Source organism: Dufourea novaeangliae, unplaced genomic scaffold (genome assembly GCF_001272555.1).
Source record: "Dufourea novaeangliae isolate 0120121106 unplaced genomic scaffold, ASM127255v1 scaffold16, whole genome shotgun sequence".
Taxonomy (NCBI): domain Eukaryota; kingdom Metazoa; phylum Arthropoda; class Insecta; order Hymenoptera; family Halictidae; genus Dufourea; species Dufourea novaeangliae.
In genome coordinates this window covers 2,391,713-2,414,718 of record NW_015373891.1, presented here as the reverse complement: position 1 = coordinate 2,414,718, position 23,006 = coordinate 2,391,713, and the positions used below count along the sequence as shown (strand labels likewise).

At 44.0% G+C, this 23,006-nt stretch overlaps 1 protein-coding gene across 1 annotated transcript in view; it reads right to left on the bottom strand.

The window, feature by feature from the left end:
• Positions 1–15,372: 15,372 nt before the first annotated feature.
• LOC107188991 overlaps positions 15,373–23,006 on the bottom strand; it is a 37,105-nt gene continuing 29,471 nt past the window's right edge. The window contains 1 exon segment of the mRNA XM_015577411.1: positions 15,373–22,931. Coding sequence (XP_015432897.1) covers positions 15,420–22,931 — 7,512 coding nt within the window. The 3' untranslated portion in view covers positions 15,373–15,419.

Genomic DNA, 23,006 nt, shown 5'->3' with positions numbered 1-23,006 from the left:
AACAATGCTGGTCTGAACGGAGTCGTTTTGGTACTTTTTTTTATGCTTGACCAGATAGTGCATCTCCTGCCTTTAACCCTCTCGATCCGCAGGTACACTACCGCTCATAAGTATTAGGATGATCGAATTGGTGTTTAGAAGAAGGGCGTATGTTACAAATTCTTCGAAAAGGGTTTTCCCTGGATCAAAGACCAGATGTAGAAATCGCCTTTGGCAAAATTTTTGATACTCGACAGTGGCACTAGAAGTGCAGCACAGAAAAATGTTAATTATTATTGTTCTTTAATTTCTACAGTAAGCAATAAATTGTTTTTATGTTTTCCTCTAAATTTTATGAAATGTAACACAAACCCTTCTAGACGCCCATTCAACTAATCTGTATGAAGAAAATGTAATGCTTTGTAAGAATTTTTTAAACTACTTTTATTACAATATTTCTTTCAGACTTCTACGAATTTCGTAATGCCTTGTAACAATTTACCTGATATTCGATAAATGTCCTAATACTTGTAAGCGGTAGTGTAGGTCGTACCCGACATTTAAAAAAGTATCCCAATCGATAAGACATTACGGTTCTCTAAAGCCGTTTATGTTGCTCCCATGCGTAAAATCGGAATCGCATCGTCGACAGGAATTCGATGATCGGTACGATCGCAAAGGGTGACTCGACGATATAACAGAGGAATCTGTCCGTTAAAAAGTGTACAAACAAAGTCTAACTACTGTTACGAATCCATGACGAAGACGTTCCGTCTAGATTTTCGTCGATTTTTATGAAATCCGCAAAATCTGATCGTCTTATATATTCGCATCTAGACGAACAATCGACAACTGAAGAGAGAAACAGGAGAACTGTCGAACGGTTCGTCGCGTGTCGGTTCGGCCCCTTCGATTCGTTCGTCACGTGTCGGTTCGAACACTGATTCGTTCGCCACGTGTTGGTTCGGACACCGACTCGTTCGCCATCTGTCGGTTCGGACACCGATTCGTTCGTCACGTGTTGGTTCGGACACCGACTCGTTCGCCATCTGTCGGTTCGGACACCGATTCGTTCGTCACGTGTCGGTTCGGACACTGATTCGTCCCAGATAGCACATGACGTCTTGTAGACGTCCATTTTACGGCTATTTTAGGTCTAAGGCGTCTTTAAGCCGTCTTCAAGGCGTTATTGGGCATCTTGTGCTATCTGGGGTTCGTTACGTGTCGATTTCCCCCCACCCCCCGCGGAAGTCTCGTCGCGAGACGGTGCCAAAGCGCATTAGAGATATGTTTGTCGCTCTAGATTTCTAAGATCGTTCTTGTCGGCTCGCGTGAACGTGCAATATTAAGGCGATACGATGTAACCAGGATCCGCCGGTGTATGATCGTCTGGACCAGGGGTTCTCAAACTTTACTTTTCGCGTATCACTCAAATAATGTACAGTCCAGAGATGAGTTGTTGGCTAGGCACCTAGAACGAGTGATAACAAAGTACAGATTCCTCTCGATTATTGTCCCAATAATCATATTGAGAGAAATGCTTCAAACCCTCGGAAATTCGTTTTTTGCCCGAAACCCCAGCCTTGGCCATAAAAGCGGAGGGGCAACAAAGTATGTGCTTGACAGAGTCCACGCCCACCTCCCAGTGGTGGGAATGACGCCTGGACAATAATCGTGTAGAACGAGCCAGACGATAATCGAGAGGAGTCTGTAATGACTAGACTGCTCATTTATAATATTCCCAGTTGTCTGAAATTCAGTACACTAACAGGTCTAATCTGTTTTTGTGGGGTTCTCATTTTATCTGGGAGTCAATAGAATCTTTGATGCAATAAAGGAATTTCTGTTTCTTTCTAGTTTCCGTAAATAAATAATTAAAAGTTGATATTTCGATAAAGATAATGGTCTAGTAATAACGCACCGTTTCGATTGGCCGGCGAGTGTAAATGCCTAGCCGACAAGTCAACTCTGGACCATACAGTCACGTGTCACAAGTTAAAATTAAGACGAATACATGAAATGCAGTGTTTATCTTTACGAGTGGTGATTATAGCTCACGTACCACCTGGAAGACTTCAGCGTAGCATAATTTTGAGAAACCCTGGTGTAGACGCGTTAAGCTATGTTCTAGGAGCCGGTCACGTCAATTTCTCTGTAACGGAAAGGGGATCCGACTCCCCGTGATCTTTTGTCTTTTGTAAAATCGTATATGTATGTATACAATAGTACTTAAAACATGCGAGCGAGCGTAGCTTCGACGGAGTCTGATCGTCCTATGTTCCACTCGCGATATTTCGAAGCCTCCAAGCGTGTAATCAGAGTTTAATAAAATAATTCGCGAGTGGACAACGACGATCGACAATCGACGAAAGCATAACTGGAAGAATTCTAAAAGAATTGTCGTCATCGATGTCGCGTTGATTCCATCGACAGAGAATCATTGTAGATCTAGGGTCTCCTCGAGATCGGATGGTCGATGGTGGGAGCAAAGGTCCAACCTCTGAGGGAAATTACAGAATTCTTATGGCAAGAATCATTGAAGCACGATTGTTCGATTTCGAAGAGATCGTCAAACGACCAAAGCATCAGCCAGAGACAAACCGCTTCGTGCGTATAGTAGCTGGTATTAACTATGTCCCCCGAGCCATTTTCGAGGCATTCTCTCTTCTCCCCAATTCACGTTTCTGTCCTTTCTTCTCCCGATATACGCGCACGTACCATTGCATACGTAAAGTATAAGACACCGTTTGCACCTCTTCCTTGCTCTCTTTGTCTCTCCCTCTCTCTCTCGATCTTATACACATACACACAGGTACACACACGCGCTCTATCCGCGCCGAGAGGAAGAGAGTGGCTTAAGGGGAGTAGGCAGTCAGATTTGGTAGATATGTAACTTTTCTTTCGGACTTTATTGCAAGGAAATTAATACAAATTGTGACTGGTACGTCTGGGTAACGTTTATTAATACTCTAAACTGTTTAAAAAATTTTTTTTGTAGTAAATAAATATATATAGTGTCCCACTTAACGTGAGCACCTATAGTATGTCACTTGCCTTTGATTTGCAGAAAATTTATTTTAATAAATACTCAAAGTGATGTCCATCAACTTCGATACATTTTTACACTAATCCATCTATCGTAGTTATTTTATTGTTTAAATCTATTCTTATACATTTGTTGATTTTCGTATTCAAGGTCACATGAGGGTCACATTATTGTAGGTCATTGGATTGGTCTTGATCTCAACTATTACGCCATACATTCTACAAATAAATTTTTTTACAGCTTACAGTAAAACTAGTGATCACAGTTTGTATTAATTTCTTAGTAATTAATTCCCAAAGAAAAGTTAACAAATCTAGCTACCAAAGTCCCTTTAAAGGGAGTCGAACTCGATTTGTCGTCGTGCTCGGACAAAGAAATCGGGTCTCTAAAGCGTGCGTCGCGACGTTTATTCAGAATTATATGTATATTCCGTTGGGCTACGCCCCACTCGGACCCACGATGGCGGAAACGGAGAAGGACAAAAGGGTTAACGCGGTCCGAATATTCGCGATCGGTATCTTGCTTCGAACACCGGAGGGGACAGGTTTAAAATGGGAACGCGAACGAAGGGAACCTTGTAATATTTGTATATAGCCATGTTATTGTGGTAAAGAAAAATTATCTTATATTATTACAATATAAAAATGATTACCCCGTGTATGCACGCGCCGATACATCGAGATATGTCCGCGTGTACGGGCGTGCATACAGAAAGAGATGATGATACGTATAAATATTAAGTCTGTAATGCCGTTACGTTCTTGTACCATATTATTGTGAACACCATTTCTCAAACATCGATTTTTTTAAATAAAAACAAAGTCTCTATGGACGTATACACACTGAAAAAGAAAAAAGAATGAGAAAGTACCAAAAGCAGAGTGTCCGTCGTGTGAAATCCATCGCGCCAGAGGAAACGATCCGATCGCCAAGCTTGCTCGATCCAATCTCACATGTTCACGAGAGATCTTCTCAGTTCAGCAATTTCACAGTTCGCGTCATACATATTTCCCGTCTATCGTGGAATGAAAAAAATTGTCAATTCTAGACCCGTTTCCGAACGTTTCGTCCACCCCGAAAAGACCCTCTCGGCCGATTGCCGCGTTAAAACGATCGGTTTCGCGGCTGGACACGTTTTCACCAACCGAGCCTTCCTCTCGTCAGACTGATGTTCGTTCGTTTTTAAAACTACTTGTAATCGAAACGACCAAACATTGGGGCGTATCACGAAGTCAGTCTGCGTTTAACAAACGTGACGAAGGAGCTCCCTAACGAGGATGCGTGGCTCATCGATCGTTGGATCCTCGCGAATCGAGACCTTGAATATGTGGGAATACGCGACGAGGCATTCTGTTTATCGGTGATTCGAACGTTAAGAGGTGTCGAGAACGGAGATTAACCTTTGACTGGGGTCACGTGCCTTAGAATCACATGGCGGCCACCGTGGGATTCGTCAGGCCTTATATGGAAGACGTCTATAGTCTACATCAGTGATTCTCAACCTCTGGTGTAACTATTAAAATGATTAAAAAAAATATTAGGGCTCCAAGAAATTATTGGAAGGGGGGCGTGAGTAAAACTGATATGGAAAGTTGGGTCCCAAATACTGAAAGGTTGAGAAACACTGGTCTACATTATTATTATTATTATTATTATTATTATTGTTATTGTGTATGTACATCCGTTATGATTGGTATGTACAAAGATACGTTTTTGGAAATTGAAAATAAAACAATATATTATTTTTATTCTTAACTTCTTGAGGGACACTGACACGTATATATGTGTACGTTTCGTTTCTCTTCCAATCAAGCATCATTCCGTAACTGCAATTAAATATTCACTAGGAAATTTTCCAACAAAAAAGGATATCCTACCAATTGATTGTCAGTAATATTTATAAATACATTTTAATTAAATACAGCCGAAGAATAAACAAAATATTCTTTCTAGTCGTAATAAGTTCGTCCCTGAAGAGGTTAAATGCTGAAAAGAAAACGTAAAAGAGTACTTTTTAAATAACAAAAATTCGAATGTTTTCAATTCTTACGATTTAATAACCATAAACTCAGCTATACGAAAGCACAAAATTCGCAGGCGATGGAAATAAAAATGTTAGGAACGTTTCAAGCTTGCTGGAGTGTCTATTAAACCCCACGTGCCCAGTCAAAGGTTAAGGAAGGATTTGAAATGATCCAACGGTGATCGAGATCGAACCGACAATCTCGGAACCGGGATCGAAGAACCGCAAAGTTGTCCTTTTGTAGCGGTTTCTCGATCCCGATCGGTGTGTTAATCGTTCCTAATTGGAAACTGCGCATCCTAGAGGCACACATACATACACACACACACTCATACACAGCGATCGTCGACGCGACGCACGTACGTCGAATGGAAAAAAAAAAGAGATTATATATATAAAAAGGAAAATACAAAACGTCACCTTCGGCATTTCTCGCACGACACCGGTGGCCCTTCTGCCCGTCGCTGTGTAAATAATTGTTTCATATTGTTGTAAAGTAGAACGGTGAATTAAGGAGAGTTGGATGATGATGATGATGATGATGATGATGATGATACAAAAGTAGGGGAGGGCGGCGGGGCTCGCTCGTGCCTGAGCACCAAACGTCAATCTCACCACTCCTCCCCAACAACCCCCCACCTCCTCCCTCCCCCCAGATAATGTAAGCGCACAAAAAAGAGGGTTAACGATCTATGTGTCTTCTTCGTGTTTAATCGTATCTTTGTTATTAAATCTTGAACGTCTACGAAATCCCGTCTCTGTGTATTTGCCTGGGCACCTCTCTCTCCCTCTCTCTCTCTCTCTCTCTCTCTCTCTCTCTCTCTCTCTCTCTTGTATATTTTTTCTAGACCAAACAGATATACACGCAGCTCGCTGTTTATTTAATGGGCGTGGCCACTGGACGCTTTGGGCCTGGCATCGGACGAGAACTGCCACGAGGAGGCGTGGCTAGTGAGGATGAACCGTGAATACAGTAGAGTCTCGATAGCAGGCCCCGGTTTGTACCGTATATTGCAATCGAGGGGTCCACTGCAAGAAGTTATGCGACAGAATGTTGAAAAATGTGATTTTTTTTGGTGTTTAATTATTATTCCTTAATTTATAACTACGTGGCGAACTTCCTGCCTGTATTTTAAATGTATTCAGGGTGATCCATTTAAATAAGGTCACCTAAATATCTCTTCCAATTGTCGTGGAATATAAAACATTTTATATACAATTTGAATGGTATCAAGAGACAGTTTAAATAAGGCCACCTAAATATTTCTTCTCATTGCTGTTGTACAAAAATATTTTATATGGAATTTCAATGGTTTCGAGGGACAAATATGCTGCAAGAATATTTTTGTCTCTTTTAGCACATAACTTGTATATTTCTTTCCTATTCCATCGTGTAACTAATGCTAAAGTACGTTCAAATATGTTTAATGAAGTGACCTTGAAATGACCTTTGAATCCGAAAATGGGCGTTAAACCGTGGAATTTATGTCTATCGAAAACGCAGCATTTAGATACTATTGGAATAGTCACTATTTGCCCCTTGGTACCATTCAATTTACATATAAAATATTCTTCGTACCACCACACTTAGAAGAAACATTTAGGTGGCCTTATTTAAATGGTCCCTCGATACCATTTGAACTGCATATAAAATATTTTTTCTATCCCAATTGAAAGAGGTATTTAGGTGGCTTTATTTATGTGGTCCCTGGATACCATTCGAATTGCATAACATGGTCCCACGATACCTTTCAAATTGCATAAGAAATATTTTTTGTATCACCACAATTGGAAGAGGTAATTAAGTGGTCTTATTTAAATGGACTATCCTGTATAATATACAACTATACTATGATGTACAGTACTTTTCATAGAAGCCTTAATGTCTCACAATACTACTGTTCTGGCATAGCTCCCTCTTGCACTGGACCCCTTCAATTTACGAACAAGATACAGCGAACTCGTGAAGTTCTGTTTGACAACCACAAAGAATTCTCTTACATCTTGGGACCATCTTCTTCGCAGAAGTTTGAAACTGGTAAACCTCCAAGGAGCGTGTCCAATGTCTCATCGTACCATACAAAAGCTGAAAAGTTGGCGTACGAATGGAATGGAGGGTTCGATTGGTTACATCCGTTTCAATGGCCGAGCTCCAATTTTATTTAATCCTTCTATTATACACCGTGTTGCTATAATATTCGCGCTGTCGTTTCGCTCACAAAACTGTAGGGAAGATTTGCAACGATTCTCAGTGGTCCCTCATCGGTCGAAGGAGTCGTTCGAAGAGAGGGGTATCGGTGATTGGTCACCTTACCGACCACAGAAATCAATATTCGTCCGCAGAAGGGGTTAATGCTCGTTGGTGGAACTCTAAACTGCTCCCTCGCTACGCGCTCTATAGACGAATCGTTACAGTTAACTACGACTACGTATATTAATTATTAATGCCATCAGCGACGCCACACTACAATTGTTCTCTTGCATTGGAAAGTCTCCCAGGTACCGTTGTTCCCTTTTGGTCGATCATGGACATTTTACGGGGTGAATTCTAGTTGGTGGATAGAATATAACGAACTCGTATATACTTAATAAAAGACAAAATATTATACAATTATTTTTCTCTTGGTTTCACTATATAAATTGAATTTCTAATTAGTTCAAAGTTACGTGATGTCCTTCCTTTTTTTTTACAATAGCCCAATATATTCGAGTGTTTGTAATGGAAATTACGACACGACTGTGTACACTTTTAATTATTTTACGAATAAACTGGCCCTTGTAGAAATCGACCCTCGGAGGGTTAATTCGACGAGTTCGCTATATCTTGTCCACCAAGTATATAGGATGTGTTAGATCCTAGGCCTTCGAAGATTGAGGTCGCAAGACTCGTTTGATCCTTTTAAATCGAGCCAGAGCCAGGCCAGATTCTCCCTGCAGACCACCGAACGCATCCCCGTATTCGCTCGCCTGCGGACCGAGCTCCTCTTCGTTTCCGGTTAGCGAAGCCACAGAGCCCGACTTCCTTTCCAAAGACGTGCCTGGCACTTCCGCTAATGTTTTCTCGTCTTCCGTCAGCCTCGAAGACGACTGGCGCTGTTGGTGGAATGACTTTTGACGTTACTCGATCGGTGAAAGAACAATGTCGATTTTCGATAGAGCAATTCAAATAATAGTCCAAGATTTAGTTGTTATAACAAAGTACAGACTAGACTCTGACTTTACTCGATGGGTTATCGAACAACGATTTTCGATATAACAATGCTAATTGTGGTCCAAGATGTAGTTTTTATAGCAAAATACCTCATCCCAACGGTTATACATTTGAAAGATAACGAATGAAATCCCAAGATTTTTATTCGAATAAATTCGTTTTCTGCCCACCAGTCTGGACAATAGCGGTGAAAAGCATTTCTCGTTTAACTGCTAGTGTTACCTAAGAAACTGTAATCCCAAAGTGATTGTTTTATTGCGTGCTTAATAATTCAATAGTTGCAACATTTTAAACAGTAACCTGCAATAAATTATCTCATGTTTTGATTTTAATTATAATTCTTGCTTAACTGAACGCCACTAGCCCCCTTTTACCCTCTACGAAATTACAACTTAATCTTCGTATAATTCTAAAATAAATAGTTCATTTTAATTAACATTTCAATCTTCGAAATATCGAAATAACATTTCAAAATATCGAAATTGGAAAGTCCTCCTGGACAAGTACCTACTGATCTCAGTCCTCTACCTTGTCGTTTCCTCGCAAGTTAGAGTCCGAGACATCCCCAGCGAGGCTCTCCTCCGAAATCCTCGATCTTCTCCTCCTCCTCTTCTTCCCAGCGTTTCGATCCCTCCTCACGAGGTACACCTGACGCGGAGAGCTCCGTTTCTTCAACGGCATCATTTTTGGGATCGGACCAACAGACCGTTTCGCCATCTTGTCTCGAGTCGATTTCTTCTCGACTTTCGCGACAGCAGCGCCACCTCGAATCTTCTCCTGCTCGTTTTGCCTCTTCTTCCGTTTAATCGATCGTTTCTCAGCATCGTTCCGTGTCTGAGACTTGTCCAGAATCTGAACAGACCTCTTCGACGGGTTTTCTTTCTTTCCAGAAGGCTGAGCCTCCGCCACTTGTTGTCCTTCCTCCTCCTCTTCCTCCTCCTGGTCCAGAAGCTCGTCGAACTTGGCGTTATTGTACTCGATCTCCTTCATTTTCTGGTTCTGCGCGATCTCGCGTTTAATCTCGTCCTTGATCGACGCGATCTTCCGTTGGATCTGCTCTTCCACACGTTTCTCGTAGTCCCCAACAGCCTGTTCCCCGGTCGCAGTATCAGAATTCACGGAATTCTCGAGCTTGCCCGCGTCATCCGAGACTCTAGCTTCCGGATTACTTCCTGGAAGTTCGACTTTCGTCGCCTCTGGACTTGGGCCGTCTGCCACCTTCGAATCCTCTAATTTCAACGCCGTTTCGAGAATCGGTGGTTCGTTGGGCGCTTTCTTTTCGTTCGATAGACTGACTTCTTCCTGCGTCTTCCTCTCCACCGTCATCTGCCCTTCTCCGTTCAGGTCTTTAGGATTGTCATTGTTGTCAGTTTCCACCTGACTTGGATTGACCATGTCTGCATCCGGAGTTATTCCTCTTGGATTCATCCGTCAGCTCGTTAACTATCTGATTCACTTTACTCGCCTGGTCTTCAGCGATTTTAGCATCCTCCATTTTGCCAGCTTTGCCTTCAGCCACAGTCATCTCCTTGTCAGTTTTGACGTCTTGCAAAGACGTTTCTATGCTCTTCGCTGGGTCGTTCGAGGACGCAGGATTCTCACCTTTCCCAGAATCCTCTCTCTTCTCCACTCTCTTGGAGTTAACGTGCTCCCTCTTCACCCTAGTGTCACCATGGACTTTCCTCTTTCCAGCGTCCTCTTCCGAGGATTCTCTTTCGTCCAATGCGGCGATGTCGTCCGACTCGTCGAAGGATTCTTCCTCGAACTCCTCGTAATCCTCCGGCCCAGAAATGCCTCTTTTCACGACGTCCTTTGTCTCGAAGTCATCGTACAGACTGGATCTCTCGTCCTGATCGATGAACTTTTCGGAATCTTCGGCCAGCTTCAATTCGCTACCTTTGTAGCTGGCTGCGCCTTTGTTGACTGGCCCACCAGCCGACTCATCTTCGAATTCGTCCGCGTATTCTGACCTGTCCTGGCCCAGGACAGACTCGTAGTCGGCCGATGATTTGTCATCGAACTTCTGAACGGTTTTAGAGGATCGACCAGATCTTGGAGTGGATTTGCTACCCTTGGAGGGAATCGAACGCTTTTCTTCCGGTTTACTGGCTTCGTTTATACTCTTGTGATTGGTCTTCTTCGCATTATTGTCCCGTTTCACTCGGACACGTTTGTCAACCGCCTCGGATCGCTCGAAGATCTTGCTGGACCCTGTTTCTGGCCTGAGCTTCGGCTCATTTAGGGCGTCGCTGGTTTCGCTTGGACTCCGGAAGATTCGCTCGATCGACGGATCTGGGTTGTTGCGTTGCTCCTCGGTGAAGTCGTTACTGATTGCCACGTTACTGGATAAAGAGTGCAAAGAAATTTTATTGGTAGTTTATTTTTTATTAAAATTATTATTGGTAAGTATAAATGTGAACGAATTATTGATCGTGTTTAAATTTTGGATCAGAAGTATACAAAATTGTATCAATACACTGACTGAGAGCAGTTAAATGTTGTTATTAAAATCGTAGTCTATGTTCAAGCAAAAAGTAATGGCTAAACTGCGAATGTAATTAAGGACTGTTTACCGATTGTAAATAAAATAAAAACAAGAAATGATTTTTTATTTTGCAGTCCTGTAAATTGCTCAATTAAATTAACTTTTATATTTAAAAATATTTCATGAAAAATACCTGCAAAACCGAAAATTATCATTTCCTGACTTGAGAACAAAGTTACCCGAATTTACAGTACTGAATTGTAGACACTTATGTGAGTATGCCAAAAGTGCATAAAATCCGAAGTGTAATAATGACGATGATACAGAATTTCTCTGTGATTTTTCATTAACTAAAGTACCCTGACGTTTTCCATTCACATAAACAGATTATCAGTTACACTATTTTTAACAACACTGACATTCACTTCGTATGTCTCAAATATTCAATCGACAAATCAATTTGTAATAATTAATTTTTAATCACCGTCTGATCACAGTTGATTTTCTTTCATTTTGAATCGTAAGGGAGGGGTGTACTATTACAGAGAAGGTGAAAACGAAAGATTATTCGGTACCTGGAGACGTCGTTGAATATTTCTAAAGTACAAAAAACCACGAACGAGTGAAGCAGCCACGAGAGGACGAGAACATGCACGCAGCTGCATAGAAACCGTTCGTTCATTGTGTGACAGACGGGGTCATCGTAGCGCAGACTGATCTCCTGTTAACGAGTTTGCGGGGTTACTTTCATATTTTGGTGAATTTTCAGGGCGGAACGTGTTGGACGTGGTCGATGCCGCGTGAATGAGGCAGCGAGAGATCGAGATCGATCGAGATAACGCTTTTGTTCCGATCGACGATTATTTTCTGCTACTTTGTGCATTGCATCGAAGAATTGTATTTGATGAACTACATTAAATTACGCGTATTTTTCTAAATGTGCAAGAACATAAAACAGAAAAGGTTTTAGATCTAAGAATTTCTAAAATTACACTCTAAGAAGATAATTAAAAGCCACCCTTTTCACACTAAATTGAAAATGATAGCTTTAGAAATTTCATTCGATTTTTTCAAAGAATAATTAAGTCTAGCTTAATACAGTAATGTTTCGATGAGTGCGACATACTGGAGTCCACTTTGGAGCATTCGTGGCAAGGCGGAAATGTTTTCAGCCTCTCATAAATTTGTTTTTTGTCTGAAGCCGAGCCTCTGCTTAGCTTCTGTTTACTCTGTTTTTGATTGGGTCCACAGAGGGACTCCCCCAATGGTGGAAATAACGCCGTTGCTCGTGTCGCATTCATCGAGGGATCACTGTAAATGGCCCAGGAGCCATTTTATGAATTTAGATCCTTGCTTAGGGGCTAAACTTTATGAAGATCCCTATTTCTCATCCACCAAGTATGTCCATCTTTATAATTGCTTCATTTAGTCTCTTCCAATTCCCATAATTATAAAATAAAATTATCTAACGCAGCTATATTCTAAAAGTGTGCACTAAGGTCGCGTGAAATGTGGAACTTGGACTTGCGGTGGACTATAAACGATGTTAGACAAAATAATCTCTTTATTATTGTACGTTGAGCTACACACGATTAGCACACCATATTATACACACAAAGATTATTGTAACCGGTATGACGTCAGATATTATAATATCTCGACTTGAATCGTTATTTTAAATGTTCGATGATACAGAGTCGACCTTAACACTTCGTAACATATTCGCCAGCAAGATATCGATACTCGAATGTGTGCACTTTATAACAATATTGTTTGCACTGCTGTAACAACGATGTACGTTTCTACGCATATAATATTTACAATATTATGAATTGGGTCGTTTGGAAAATTTGTAGTGTTTCGAGCACAGTGTCTTCTTCTACCCTTTTACTGTATTAATGGAAAAATCGTTTGATCTGGTCAACAGGTAATTTCCAACTGTGTATATATTTGCTGTACAAATTGTGTGTCGTTTTTCTTTACTTTCTATCGGAAATACCGATGAAATGTATGAACAAGTAGAAAGGACCATTTTAATTACGTTCTATCGAATTTATATTAAAATTATGTTATTTTGGACTGGAAAATTTTATGGTATTTATTCCATCAATTAAACTTTGAATGTTCTGTATTAAAAAAAATTTAAGTCTAACTTCACAAATGGCACGGGGACCATTTTATGAACTTAGGTCCTTCGTCAGAAAAAACTTCGAAAATAAAATCTAGATAGAAGCAGGTTGAAAAGTTTCTATTTAATTAAAACAACCGATGTTTTGTATATAACTGGTACATGGAAATTGATTGAAAAATGGAAAGAATGTAGATTGTTGCTCTGTCCTTAAAAACACTACGAACTTTCCGAACAACCTAATTTAAAGTAGTGGGCAAAAAAGTGATCACTTTTCTGAGTTTTTGTAGGTTTATTGTTTCTTAACATCAGCTTAAAACCTTGATATATTGAGTTCTGTACAGTTTTTAATTCTATGTCAGGATATATATTAAACACGTATAAAAGTTTCAAGTTGACGTTAAAAAATAATGAAAGTAAAACAAATCGAAAAAGTTGTAATTTTTTTGTCCGTTACTATATCTACGCGTGATTCGAACAGTGTACCTCTCCGTGCTCTTCCTTATTCGTAGAAAAGAATTTTCCTTCGCTCGATGATATGTAAATCGTAGTGTACATACACGAGTTACTGTTATCTCCTTTTATTTATAACAAATCTTGTTAACGTGTAAATAGTAAAGCAGTTGTTTGATTATATTTTCTAGAAATCTAAGTGAACATTTAAACAAAACGATCACTCGAAGTCCACGGAGCCTAAATTATTCACATTCGTTGTGAACAGCTCCTGGTCTTCCCTATTCTATATCAAACAGTATATTTATTTTCGAAGAAAGTTCTAATTAAAGACTGAAGTGTAGTTTATGGAAATGTACATCTGGTCTGTGTGTTTTTTGTACAATTTACGCCTACGAGAAAATGCAAGATAATCTGCAGTGCGTGATGTAAGTTTATAGATTACCGAATTTTGTGCACGATTCACAGAAATAAAGAATTTGAAAAACATACATAAAGTAATTAATGTATTTTCCACCTCAAAGGATTACTATTGACAAGGATAATTCGTTAGTGGCAAGACTTGAAATAAAATCTATTTTATGATTCTCATCACCCGATCTAGAATTTACGATAAACCACAGTAACAATTTTCTAATTTACATCATTCTTCGTCGAAACGTCACAGTATTCAAATGTTACCATACTAAAGAAAGAAAATAAACCGTTGAAAAAAACATCCGTAGATCGCACGATCTCGAAGAGGGATAATGGAAAAAACGAATAAATTAATTGCAAAATACCTTTATTCGATCGAGAACACATGATAAACCTGGTAAGCGAAACAAAACAAATAAAATAAAATAAAACAAGAGAGAAAATAAGAATGGAATAATAATCGGTAATGGCGTCGGAGGAACGATCCTCTCGACAAGTACAAGGTAATTATGTGTATTTATATATTTCTTAGAACATAGATTAATGGCAGATTGCACTGTGTTAAGAGACAATGGGGGGATAGGGCAGGAGTGTGACGTAATACAGTTATCAGCAAGACAGAAGAGTATATAAATATAAAATCGAAGCGGATAGCGACGCTACGTCTAGTCTAACTATGGAAAAGCCCGACTCATTGGTCAGGGCCCATCCGTATCACGGATTTAAGCTCTAGTTATTGCTTTGTAATACACGTGGCTTAATGTGAAAAAAGAACAGAAAAAAACAACAGAATAATCTTAAACGAGTTTGATCTGCGCGCTCTCTCACAGTCCAACGTTTCTCGCCCGCCGACTGATCGATATCCAGCTATCGACGACCGGCATTAAATATCCTTCTTACAGAGGATACATGTTTCCTTATATACAGGGTGTAAATTAAATTCTACAAGACCGAGCCTCCAGTTCCTTTAGCTCTGGAGAAATAAACCATTTCACTTTACGTTTCAATTTAACCATCTATAGCCCCGTGTGAATCACATACCGATATATCGGTATTTTTTGGGTCTAATTTATTTTTTTTCCGCTACGTGGCGTGCACATCGCGTTCTATAACCTCACTTTCGTAACCGATAAGAGTGTTTATGGTGATTATCAATTCTATCTTGAGAAGGCGATGTAATAATAATGTCTGAAACTTGTAAATTGATTGTTAATTTATATTCGAAGGTTGATATTCAATGGTTGATAAGGGTTTAACGCGATTCTTCGAAAAAAAGCATTCAAAACCAACAAGATTGGTTAACTTAGATTCACACGATACTTAATTTACACCCTGTGGATATGTATATATATATATATATATATATATATATATATATACTTACGTAAACAAGTTCACACTTATACGTATTCACCATCGACCTCTCTATCTCGAGAAATAAATATCGTTTGAACGACGCGAGTTCATCACAGCCCGCAATTTCCTCGAACCTTTCACGATTTAAACCTAACCTCACCCGATACGGACACAGGGCATCTAGAGGCCTATGGGATTCGCGAAAAGAAAAGAAAAGAAAACCAAGATTATACTCCCAGAGACCAATGGAAACGAGAAACAAAACATTCTCCGGTACGTGTCCATATTCCAGGTGCCCCGATCCGTTTTCAGGTTCGAATTTTAATTCGAAACGACTGGCATGTAGAACTTGTGCTTGGGCGTGTCCCTGGTGTGCTTAAAAGGCGCCTGTTTCGCTTCCAAAAGGGTAGCAGGACAGGGTCCTTTGTGTCTGGGCGCGTATTCCCTTTTGTACATGCTCGACGTGACGTTAGACCCATCGCCTAGACTGATGTGCGACACATTCGACTGCCTCTGGACTCTTTCGACCTTCTGGGTGCTAAAGTTCCCGTAGCTTTTCGCCTCACTGTGCGAATAGAACTTCCCACCAACTGTCAGATTATCCTGTCTGACGATTCTCTGAGGACGCTCGTAGGTGGACGAGGCCCAGGGGTTACCATCCCTGTTGCTTCTGTGCTTCGAGGTTAGACTCTTCCTGTCGCTGCTCTGACTCGAGTTGCTGATGTACTGACCGCTCTCCGCGAGGTTCGAGAGGCTCTTCTTCTGATCGGCAGCTGTCGAGGAGATTGTGTGCAGAGCTTCTGTGGATGTTGTCACCCCACGTCTGTGGAGCACTGAATTGTTAACGTCAGCGGACGAGGATGATATCACGTTCTTCCTGTGATGGCTGGTCTTCGTGACAGCTGAGTCCATTTGAGACCTCTCGATCGATTGACCGCTAATCGCTTGCCTGAACTCCGCGCTGCTTGACTGGCTGGAGTTGTAGCGAGCCTGAGTAGAAAGTGTGTGCTGCTCGTGTAGCTGCTTCTGTCTGGTGGACTGTCTCGAGTCCATGTGTTGGGTGTTCACGTAATCCCTCTTGGTGGAATCTTGATGCTGTCTGTCGAGCTGTCTCTGATTCTGATCGATCGTGTGATCACGATGGCTCTGGTTGTCCGTGATCGATCTGTCGTCCACCAGACGTCGAGACTGAGTCAGGTTCTGGGACCTAAGGTGTTGCTGATCGCTCGTGTGCAGTCTCTGGTGGTGTTCGTTCGTGTATTGCTGACTTGTCAGATGTTTTCTAGAGTCTGGATGGGGACCATCGGACGGGTGGATAGCGTGATGATCCGATGTGATGTGTTGAGCATGGTGTTGAACGTTTTGAGCTGATGAGACCCTTTCACCTGTCTGGGCTGAAGTGGCGGTTTTCTTTATAGTTGTAACCGTTGTTCCGTTCTCGAGGGTCTTTGATTCTGTGGAGATGCTTCGTCTGGTGTCGGATTCCATGCTGCTGATCTTGGCGGCTACTTCCTTGGCAGTGCGTTTGGTAAATGTGTTGTAGTTCCTTTGAGTGGTTGTAGACATCGTTGTATTGTCGTCCCCTAAAGTGATCGAGGACTCCATGTGACGTCTACGGCTGACTGTCCTACTAGTTGGAGAATCTTCCTTCTTGGTAGGTGCGAACGTGTCCCTGTTGGTGGTCTTAGTTTCCATGGTGCCTGTGCTGACCTTCAGGTTGTCCTCGTGACGCTTGATCTCGGCTCGTTCACCACGGACCACGGTATACGTGGATCTCTGGGACGTGGTGTCTTGGAAATCGCCGGTCATCTTCAGATTATCCTCCCGACGAACCACTTCGGCCCTCTCGCCCCTCTTAGGCGTGAAATCGTCGCGAGGTCTTCCAACGAAGTCTCCCTCTGGTTTCAAGTTATCGGAGTGACGAATGGGCGATCGACGTTCAACCGGGCCAACCTTCTCCGGGCTTCTGCGTTCGAAATCGCCCTCTGGTCTCAGGTTATCCGGATGTCTGATAGGCGTTCTCCTTTCTCCAGGCCCCAGAGGAGACTTATGGGGTCTCTCGAACTCTCCCTCCGGACGTAGATTATCAGGATGCTTCTTCACAGGTATCCTTTCACCTACCACGTGTGTATAATCGTCCCTACGACGAACATCGATGAACTCGCCCTCGATCTTCAGATTATCTTCCCGTTTCCTTATGTCCACCCTCTCGACTTTCGTGATTTTCTTGTAATCGTCCCTGGATCGTCGAACGTCAATCTCACCCTCCATCCTCAGATTATCCTCGTGACGACGGACCTCCACTCGTTCTCCGTTCACGTATCTGTAATCGTCCTTGGACGATGGGCTGACATCCATTTCGCCTTCCGGTCGAAGATTATCCTGAGGCTTCTTGAGTGGCGCCCTGTCGCCCCTCTTCGGGGTGAAATCATCTTTAGGCGACATGTAGAAGTCTCCCTCTGGGTGAAGATTGTCCTCGTGTCGAATAGGAGTTCGTCTCTCAGCTGGACCAACCTTCTGAGGCGTCCTCTTGGCAAATTCGCCTTCAGGGTGAAGATTATCCTTCGGTCTCTTCACGTCGGCGCGTTCACCTTTAGTCGGAATCTCCTGTCTGGGTCTTCCAACGAAGTCACCTTCCGGATACAAATTATCAGGATGTTTAATAGGACTTCTTCTCTCCGCTGGGCCAACCGGGGACTTCTCTGGCCTCTCGAAGTCACCCTCCGGACGAAGGTTGTCCTTCGGCTTCTTAACCGCTGCCCTGTCGCCCTTCGTGGGTGTCGGTGCCTTGGGCCTTTGCGCGAACTGTCCCTCGAGCTTCAGATTATCAGGATGCTTGATCGGCGATCTTCTCTCCGCTGGGCCCACCGGGGACTTATCTGGTCTTTCGAAGTCTCCTTCCAGTCGAAGGTTGTCCTCGTGTTTGACTATCTCGCTGCGTTCTCCACGAGTCACCCTGTAGTCGTCACGCCTTTTAATATCCACGAACTCACCCTCCATCCGGAGGTTATCCTCTCGACGAACGACATCCACGCGCTCGATCTTCGTCACGGTCTTGTAATCGTCCCTGGATCGATGAACGTCAATTTCGCCCTCCATCTTCAAGTTGTCCCTGTGAACCACTATCTCCGTCCTCTCGCCTCTGGTGGGTTTGTAATCATCCCTCGGTTTGCCAACGAACTCACCCTCCGGCTTCAGATTGTCCTTGGGCTTCTTCTGAACCGGCCTATCGGTTCTCTTGGGGCTGAAGTCGTCTTTAGGTCGTCCCGCGAACTCTCCCTCAGGATGAAGGTTATCTTCGTGGCGAATAGGCGTTCTCCTTTCAGCGGGACCAACTGGAGACTTCTGAGGTCTCTCGAACTCACCTTCAGGACGTAAATTGTCCTGCGGTTTTCGTACTTCTGGACGTTCCGCTCTCTTCGGGGTGAAGTCATCCTTGGGTCTTCCCTCGAACGGACCTTCTGGTCTTAGATTGTCCTCTGGACGTTTCACGTCCGCCCTTTCGCCCTTGGTGGGCGTCTCTTCTTTCGGGCGTCCAACGAAGTCTCCCTCCGGACGAAGGTTGTCAGGATGTTTGATAGGACTCCTTCTCTCTGCAGGACCGAAAGGTTTCTTTTCAGGTCTCTCGAAGGTACCCTCTGGTTTCAGATTGTCTTTGGGCTTCTTGACATCCGCCCTTTCACCCTTCTTCGGCGCTTGCTCCTTCGGCCGACCCATGAATTCACCCTCAGGCTTCAGATTGTCGTCGTGCTTGATCGGCGAACGTCTCTCCGCTGGGCCAACAGGTTTCTTTTCTGGCCTCTCGAATTCCCCTTCAGGCTTCAAGTTATCCTCTGGTCTCTTCATTTCTGGCCTTTCCGCCCTCTTCGGCGTGTAATCGTCCTTGGGACGTCCTTCGAACGGACCTTCTGGTCTCAAGTTATCTTGATGCCTGACCACTTCCACCCTTTCGCCTCTTACTACCTTGAAATCATCCCTTGTTCTTGTGTCCGTGAACTCACCCTCCATTCGTAGATTATCCGTCCGTTTCACGATATCCACTCGTTCGCCACGAACGCAAACAAAATCGTTCCTGGGTCGACCTTCGAACGGTCCTTCGGGCTTCAAATTGTCCTCCGGCTTCTTAACATCGGCACGTTCGCCTCTAGTTGGTTTGTAATCGTCCTTTGGTCTCCCGACGAACTCACCTTCCGGCTTGAGGTTGTCGGGATGCTTGATGGGTGTCCTCTTCTCGGCAGGCCTGACCGGAGACTTTTCTGGACGCTCGAATTCACCCTCTGGACGTAGATTGTCCTGAGGTCTCTTCACATCTGCACGTTCACCGCGTTTGGGAGCTTCCTGTCTTGGTTTACGAACGAAGTCACCCTCGATTTTCAAGTTGTCCGGATGTTTGATGGGCGACCTCCTCTCAGCTGGACCAATGTGCTCCGACTGAGGCCTTTCGAACTCCCCTTCAGGCTTCAGATTGTCTTTGGGCTTCTTGACCTCTGGTCTCTCGGCTGGTCGATACTGTTCGTATTCGGGTCTCTCGAAATCTCCTTCGGGTTTTAAGTTATCAGGATGTTTAATAGGAGTACGTCTCTCGGCTGGACCGTAAGGCTTCTTTTCTGGCCTGTCGAATGTTCCTTCTGGTCTCAAATTGTCCTCGGGTCTTTTAACGTCAGCTCTATCGCCTCTAGTTGGCGCCAGTTCTCTTGGTCGTCCAACAAAATCTCCTTCAGGCTTCAGATTGTCTTGAGGCTTCTTGACCACTGGCCTCTCGGCTGGTCTGAATTCATTAGGTAGTGGCCTTTCGAAGTCCCCTTCCGGTCGCAAATTATCTGAATGTTTAATTGGTGTTCTCCTCTCAGCAGGACCAAACGGTTTCTTTTCTGGCATTTCCATCTCACCTTCAGGATAAAGATTATCCTGTGGTCTCTTGACAATTGGCCTCTCAGCAGGCCTGAATTCATCAGGTCGTGGGCGTTCAAAGTCCCCTTCCGGTCGCAACTTATCTGAATGTTTAATTGGTGTTCTCCTCTCAGCAGGACCAAACGGTTTCTTTTCTGGCATTTCCATCTCACCTTCAGGATAAAGATTATCCTGTGGTCTCTTGACAATTGGCCTCTCAGCAGGCCTGAATTCATCAGGTCGTGGGCGTTCAAAGTCCCCTTCCGGTCGCAACTTATCTGAATGTTTAATTGGTGTTCTCCTCTCAGCAGGACCAAACGGTTTCTTTTCTGGCATTTCCATCTCACCTTCAGGATAAAGATTATCCTGTGGTCTCTTGACAATTGGCCTCTCAGCAGGCCTGAATTCATCAGGTCGTGGGCGTTCAAAGTCCCCTTCCGGTCGCAACTTATCTGAATGTTTAATTGGTGTTCTCCTCTCAGCAGGACCAAACGGTTTCTTTTCTGGCATTTCCATCTCACCTTCAGGATAAAGATTGTCCTTCGGTTTCTTTATGTCCGCCCTCTCGCCTCTCTTCGGAACTTCCTCCTTCGGACGTCCAACAAAATCGCCTTCCGGTTTCAGGTTATCTTTTGGTCTTATCACTACTGGTCTATCGGCGGGCTTAAACTCTTGCGGTTTCGGTCTCTCGAATTCTCCCTCCGGCCTCAAGTTATCCTCAGGTCTCTTAATTTCTGGTCTTTCGGCTCTCTTGGGCAAGTAATCGTCCTTTGGACGACCTTCGAATGGACCTTCCGGTTTCAGATTATCAAGATGTTTCACGATATCAACGCGTTCACCTCTGACCACCTTAAAATCATCCCTGGTTCTGACGTCGGTGAACTCGCCCTCCATGCGAAGATTATCCTGATACTTGGTCACCTCGGCCCTCTCGTGGATCAGGAATTGAGTGTAGTCGTCCCTGGACCTGTAAGTCTCGATGTCTCCCTCCATTCGAAGGTTATCGGTACGTTTCACGATTTCGACTCGATCACCACGAACAGGTTGATAATCATCCTTGGGTCTACCTTCGAATGGACCTTCCGGCCTCAGATTATCCTCTGGCCTTTTAACCACCGCTCTGTCACCTTTGGTGGGACTAAAATCATCCTTAGGCTTGCCAACGAATTCACCTTCCGGTTTGAGATTGTCCGGATGTTTAATAGGAGTCCTTCTTTCAGCTGGACCAACTGTCTCCGGACGAGGACGCTCAAATTCGCCTTCTGGTTTCAGGTTATCCTTGGGCTTCTTCACTTCTGGCCTCTCTGCAGGTCGATACTTCTCGTGATCGGGCCTCTCGAAGTCACCTTCGGGCCGAAGGTTATCAGGATGTTTAATCGGTGTACGTCTCTCCGCAGGACCTATCACAGGCTTCTCTGGTACCTCGAACTGTCCCTCAGGACGTAGATTGTCCTGTGGTCTCTTCACTTCCGGACGTTCTGCCCTCTTCGGTGAAAAGTCATCTTTAGGCCTGCCCTCGAATGGTCCTTCGGGTTTCAAATTGTCCTCTGGACGTCTCACATCCGCGCGCTCCCCTTTTGTCGGCCCGTAATCGTCCTTGGGACGTCCTTCGAAGGGTCCTTCAGGACGAAGGTTGTCGCCGTGTTTGATCGGCGTTCTACGCTCCGCAGGTGTGAATGGTGCACGTTCTCTGTCCGGAAAATCACCTTCGGGGAACAAATTATCAGGATGACGGACGATAGGCGCCCTTTCGCCTGGTCCATAGGGCATGGCCCTCGGTCTTTCGAACTCGCCCTCGGGATACAAGTTATCCGGATGTCTGATTGGTGTACGCTTCTCTCCAGGCGTGTACTCTTCCCTAGGTCGATCCACGAATTCACCTTCAGGACGAAGGTTATCCTGAGGCCTTCTCACCTCCGGACGTTCAGCAGTCTTCGGTGTGAAGTCGTCCTTCGGACGACCTTCGAATGGCCCCTCTGGTCTCAGATTATCTTGCGGTCTCTTCACTTCTGGACGTTCAGCTCTCTTAGGAGTGAAATCGTCCTTCGGTCGACCTTCGAATGGGCCCTCTGGTCTCAGATTATCTTCTGGACGTTTCACTTCCGGACGTTCGCCACGTTTAGGTGAAAAATCGTCTTTCGGCCTGCCCTCGAACAATCCTTCGGGTTTCAAGTTATCCTGTGGTCTTTTAACATCAGCTCTTTCTCCTCTGGTTGGCATGTAATCATCTTTCGGTCGGCCTTCGAATGGCCCTTCAGGCTTGAGATTATCCTCGGGTCTTTTAACCTCTGGACGTTCTCCACGCTTGGGCATGAAGTCGTCCTTCGGGCGTCCTTCAAACGGTCCTTCAGGTCTCAAATTATCCTGCGGTCTCTTTACTTCGGGACGTTCGGCTGTTTTCGGTGTAAAGTCGTCCTTAGGCCGGCCTTCGAACGTTCCTTCCGGCCTCAAGTTGTCCTCGGGACGTTTAACTTCCGGACGTTCTCCGCGTTTCGGCGAGAAATCGTCTTTCGGCCTGCCCTCGAACGGACCTTCCGGCCTGAGATTATCCTGCGGCCTTTTGACGTCCGCCCGTTCCCCCCTGGTCGGTTTATAATCGTCCTTAGGCCTTCCTTCGAATGATCCCTCCGGTCGTAAATTATCCTTGGGTTTCTGCGGTTCCGGTCGCCTGGTCAACGCCGGAACGACGTAGTCGTCTTTCGTGCGCGGCACACCTTCGAACGGTCCCTCCGGCCTCAAGTTGTCGTCCCGTCTGATCACCGTGGTGCTTCTGTAATCCGTCTGATCGAAATTACGATACTGTTCCTGTGTGGTCGTGGTTTGCTCCAGATCGTCGGTCCTGCTATAGAAACGATCCTCCTCGTCCGTGTAGGCTAGCCTGCGTCGAGGCTGTCGTTCGATCGTGTCGTAACCGTGGAAATCCTCCTTGACGTGAGAGGTACCCTGCAGGAAATTTCAATTTGGATAAGCTGCCGATCGATTCAAGGAGATAGATGTAATTGGAATGTCTTTGGTAAC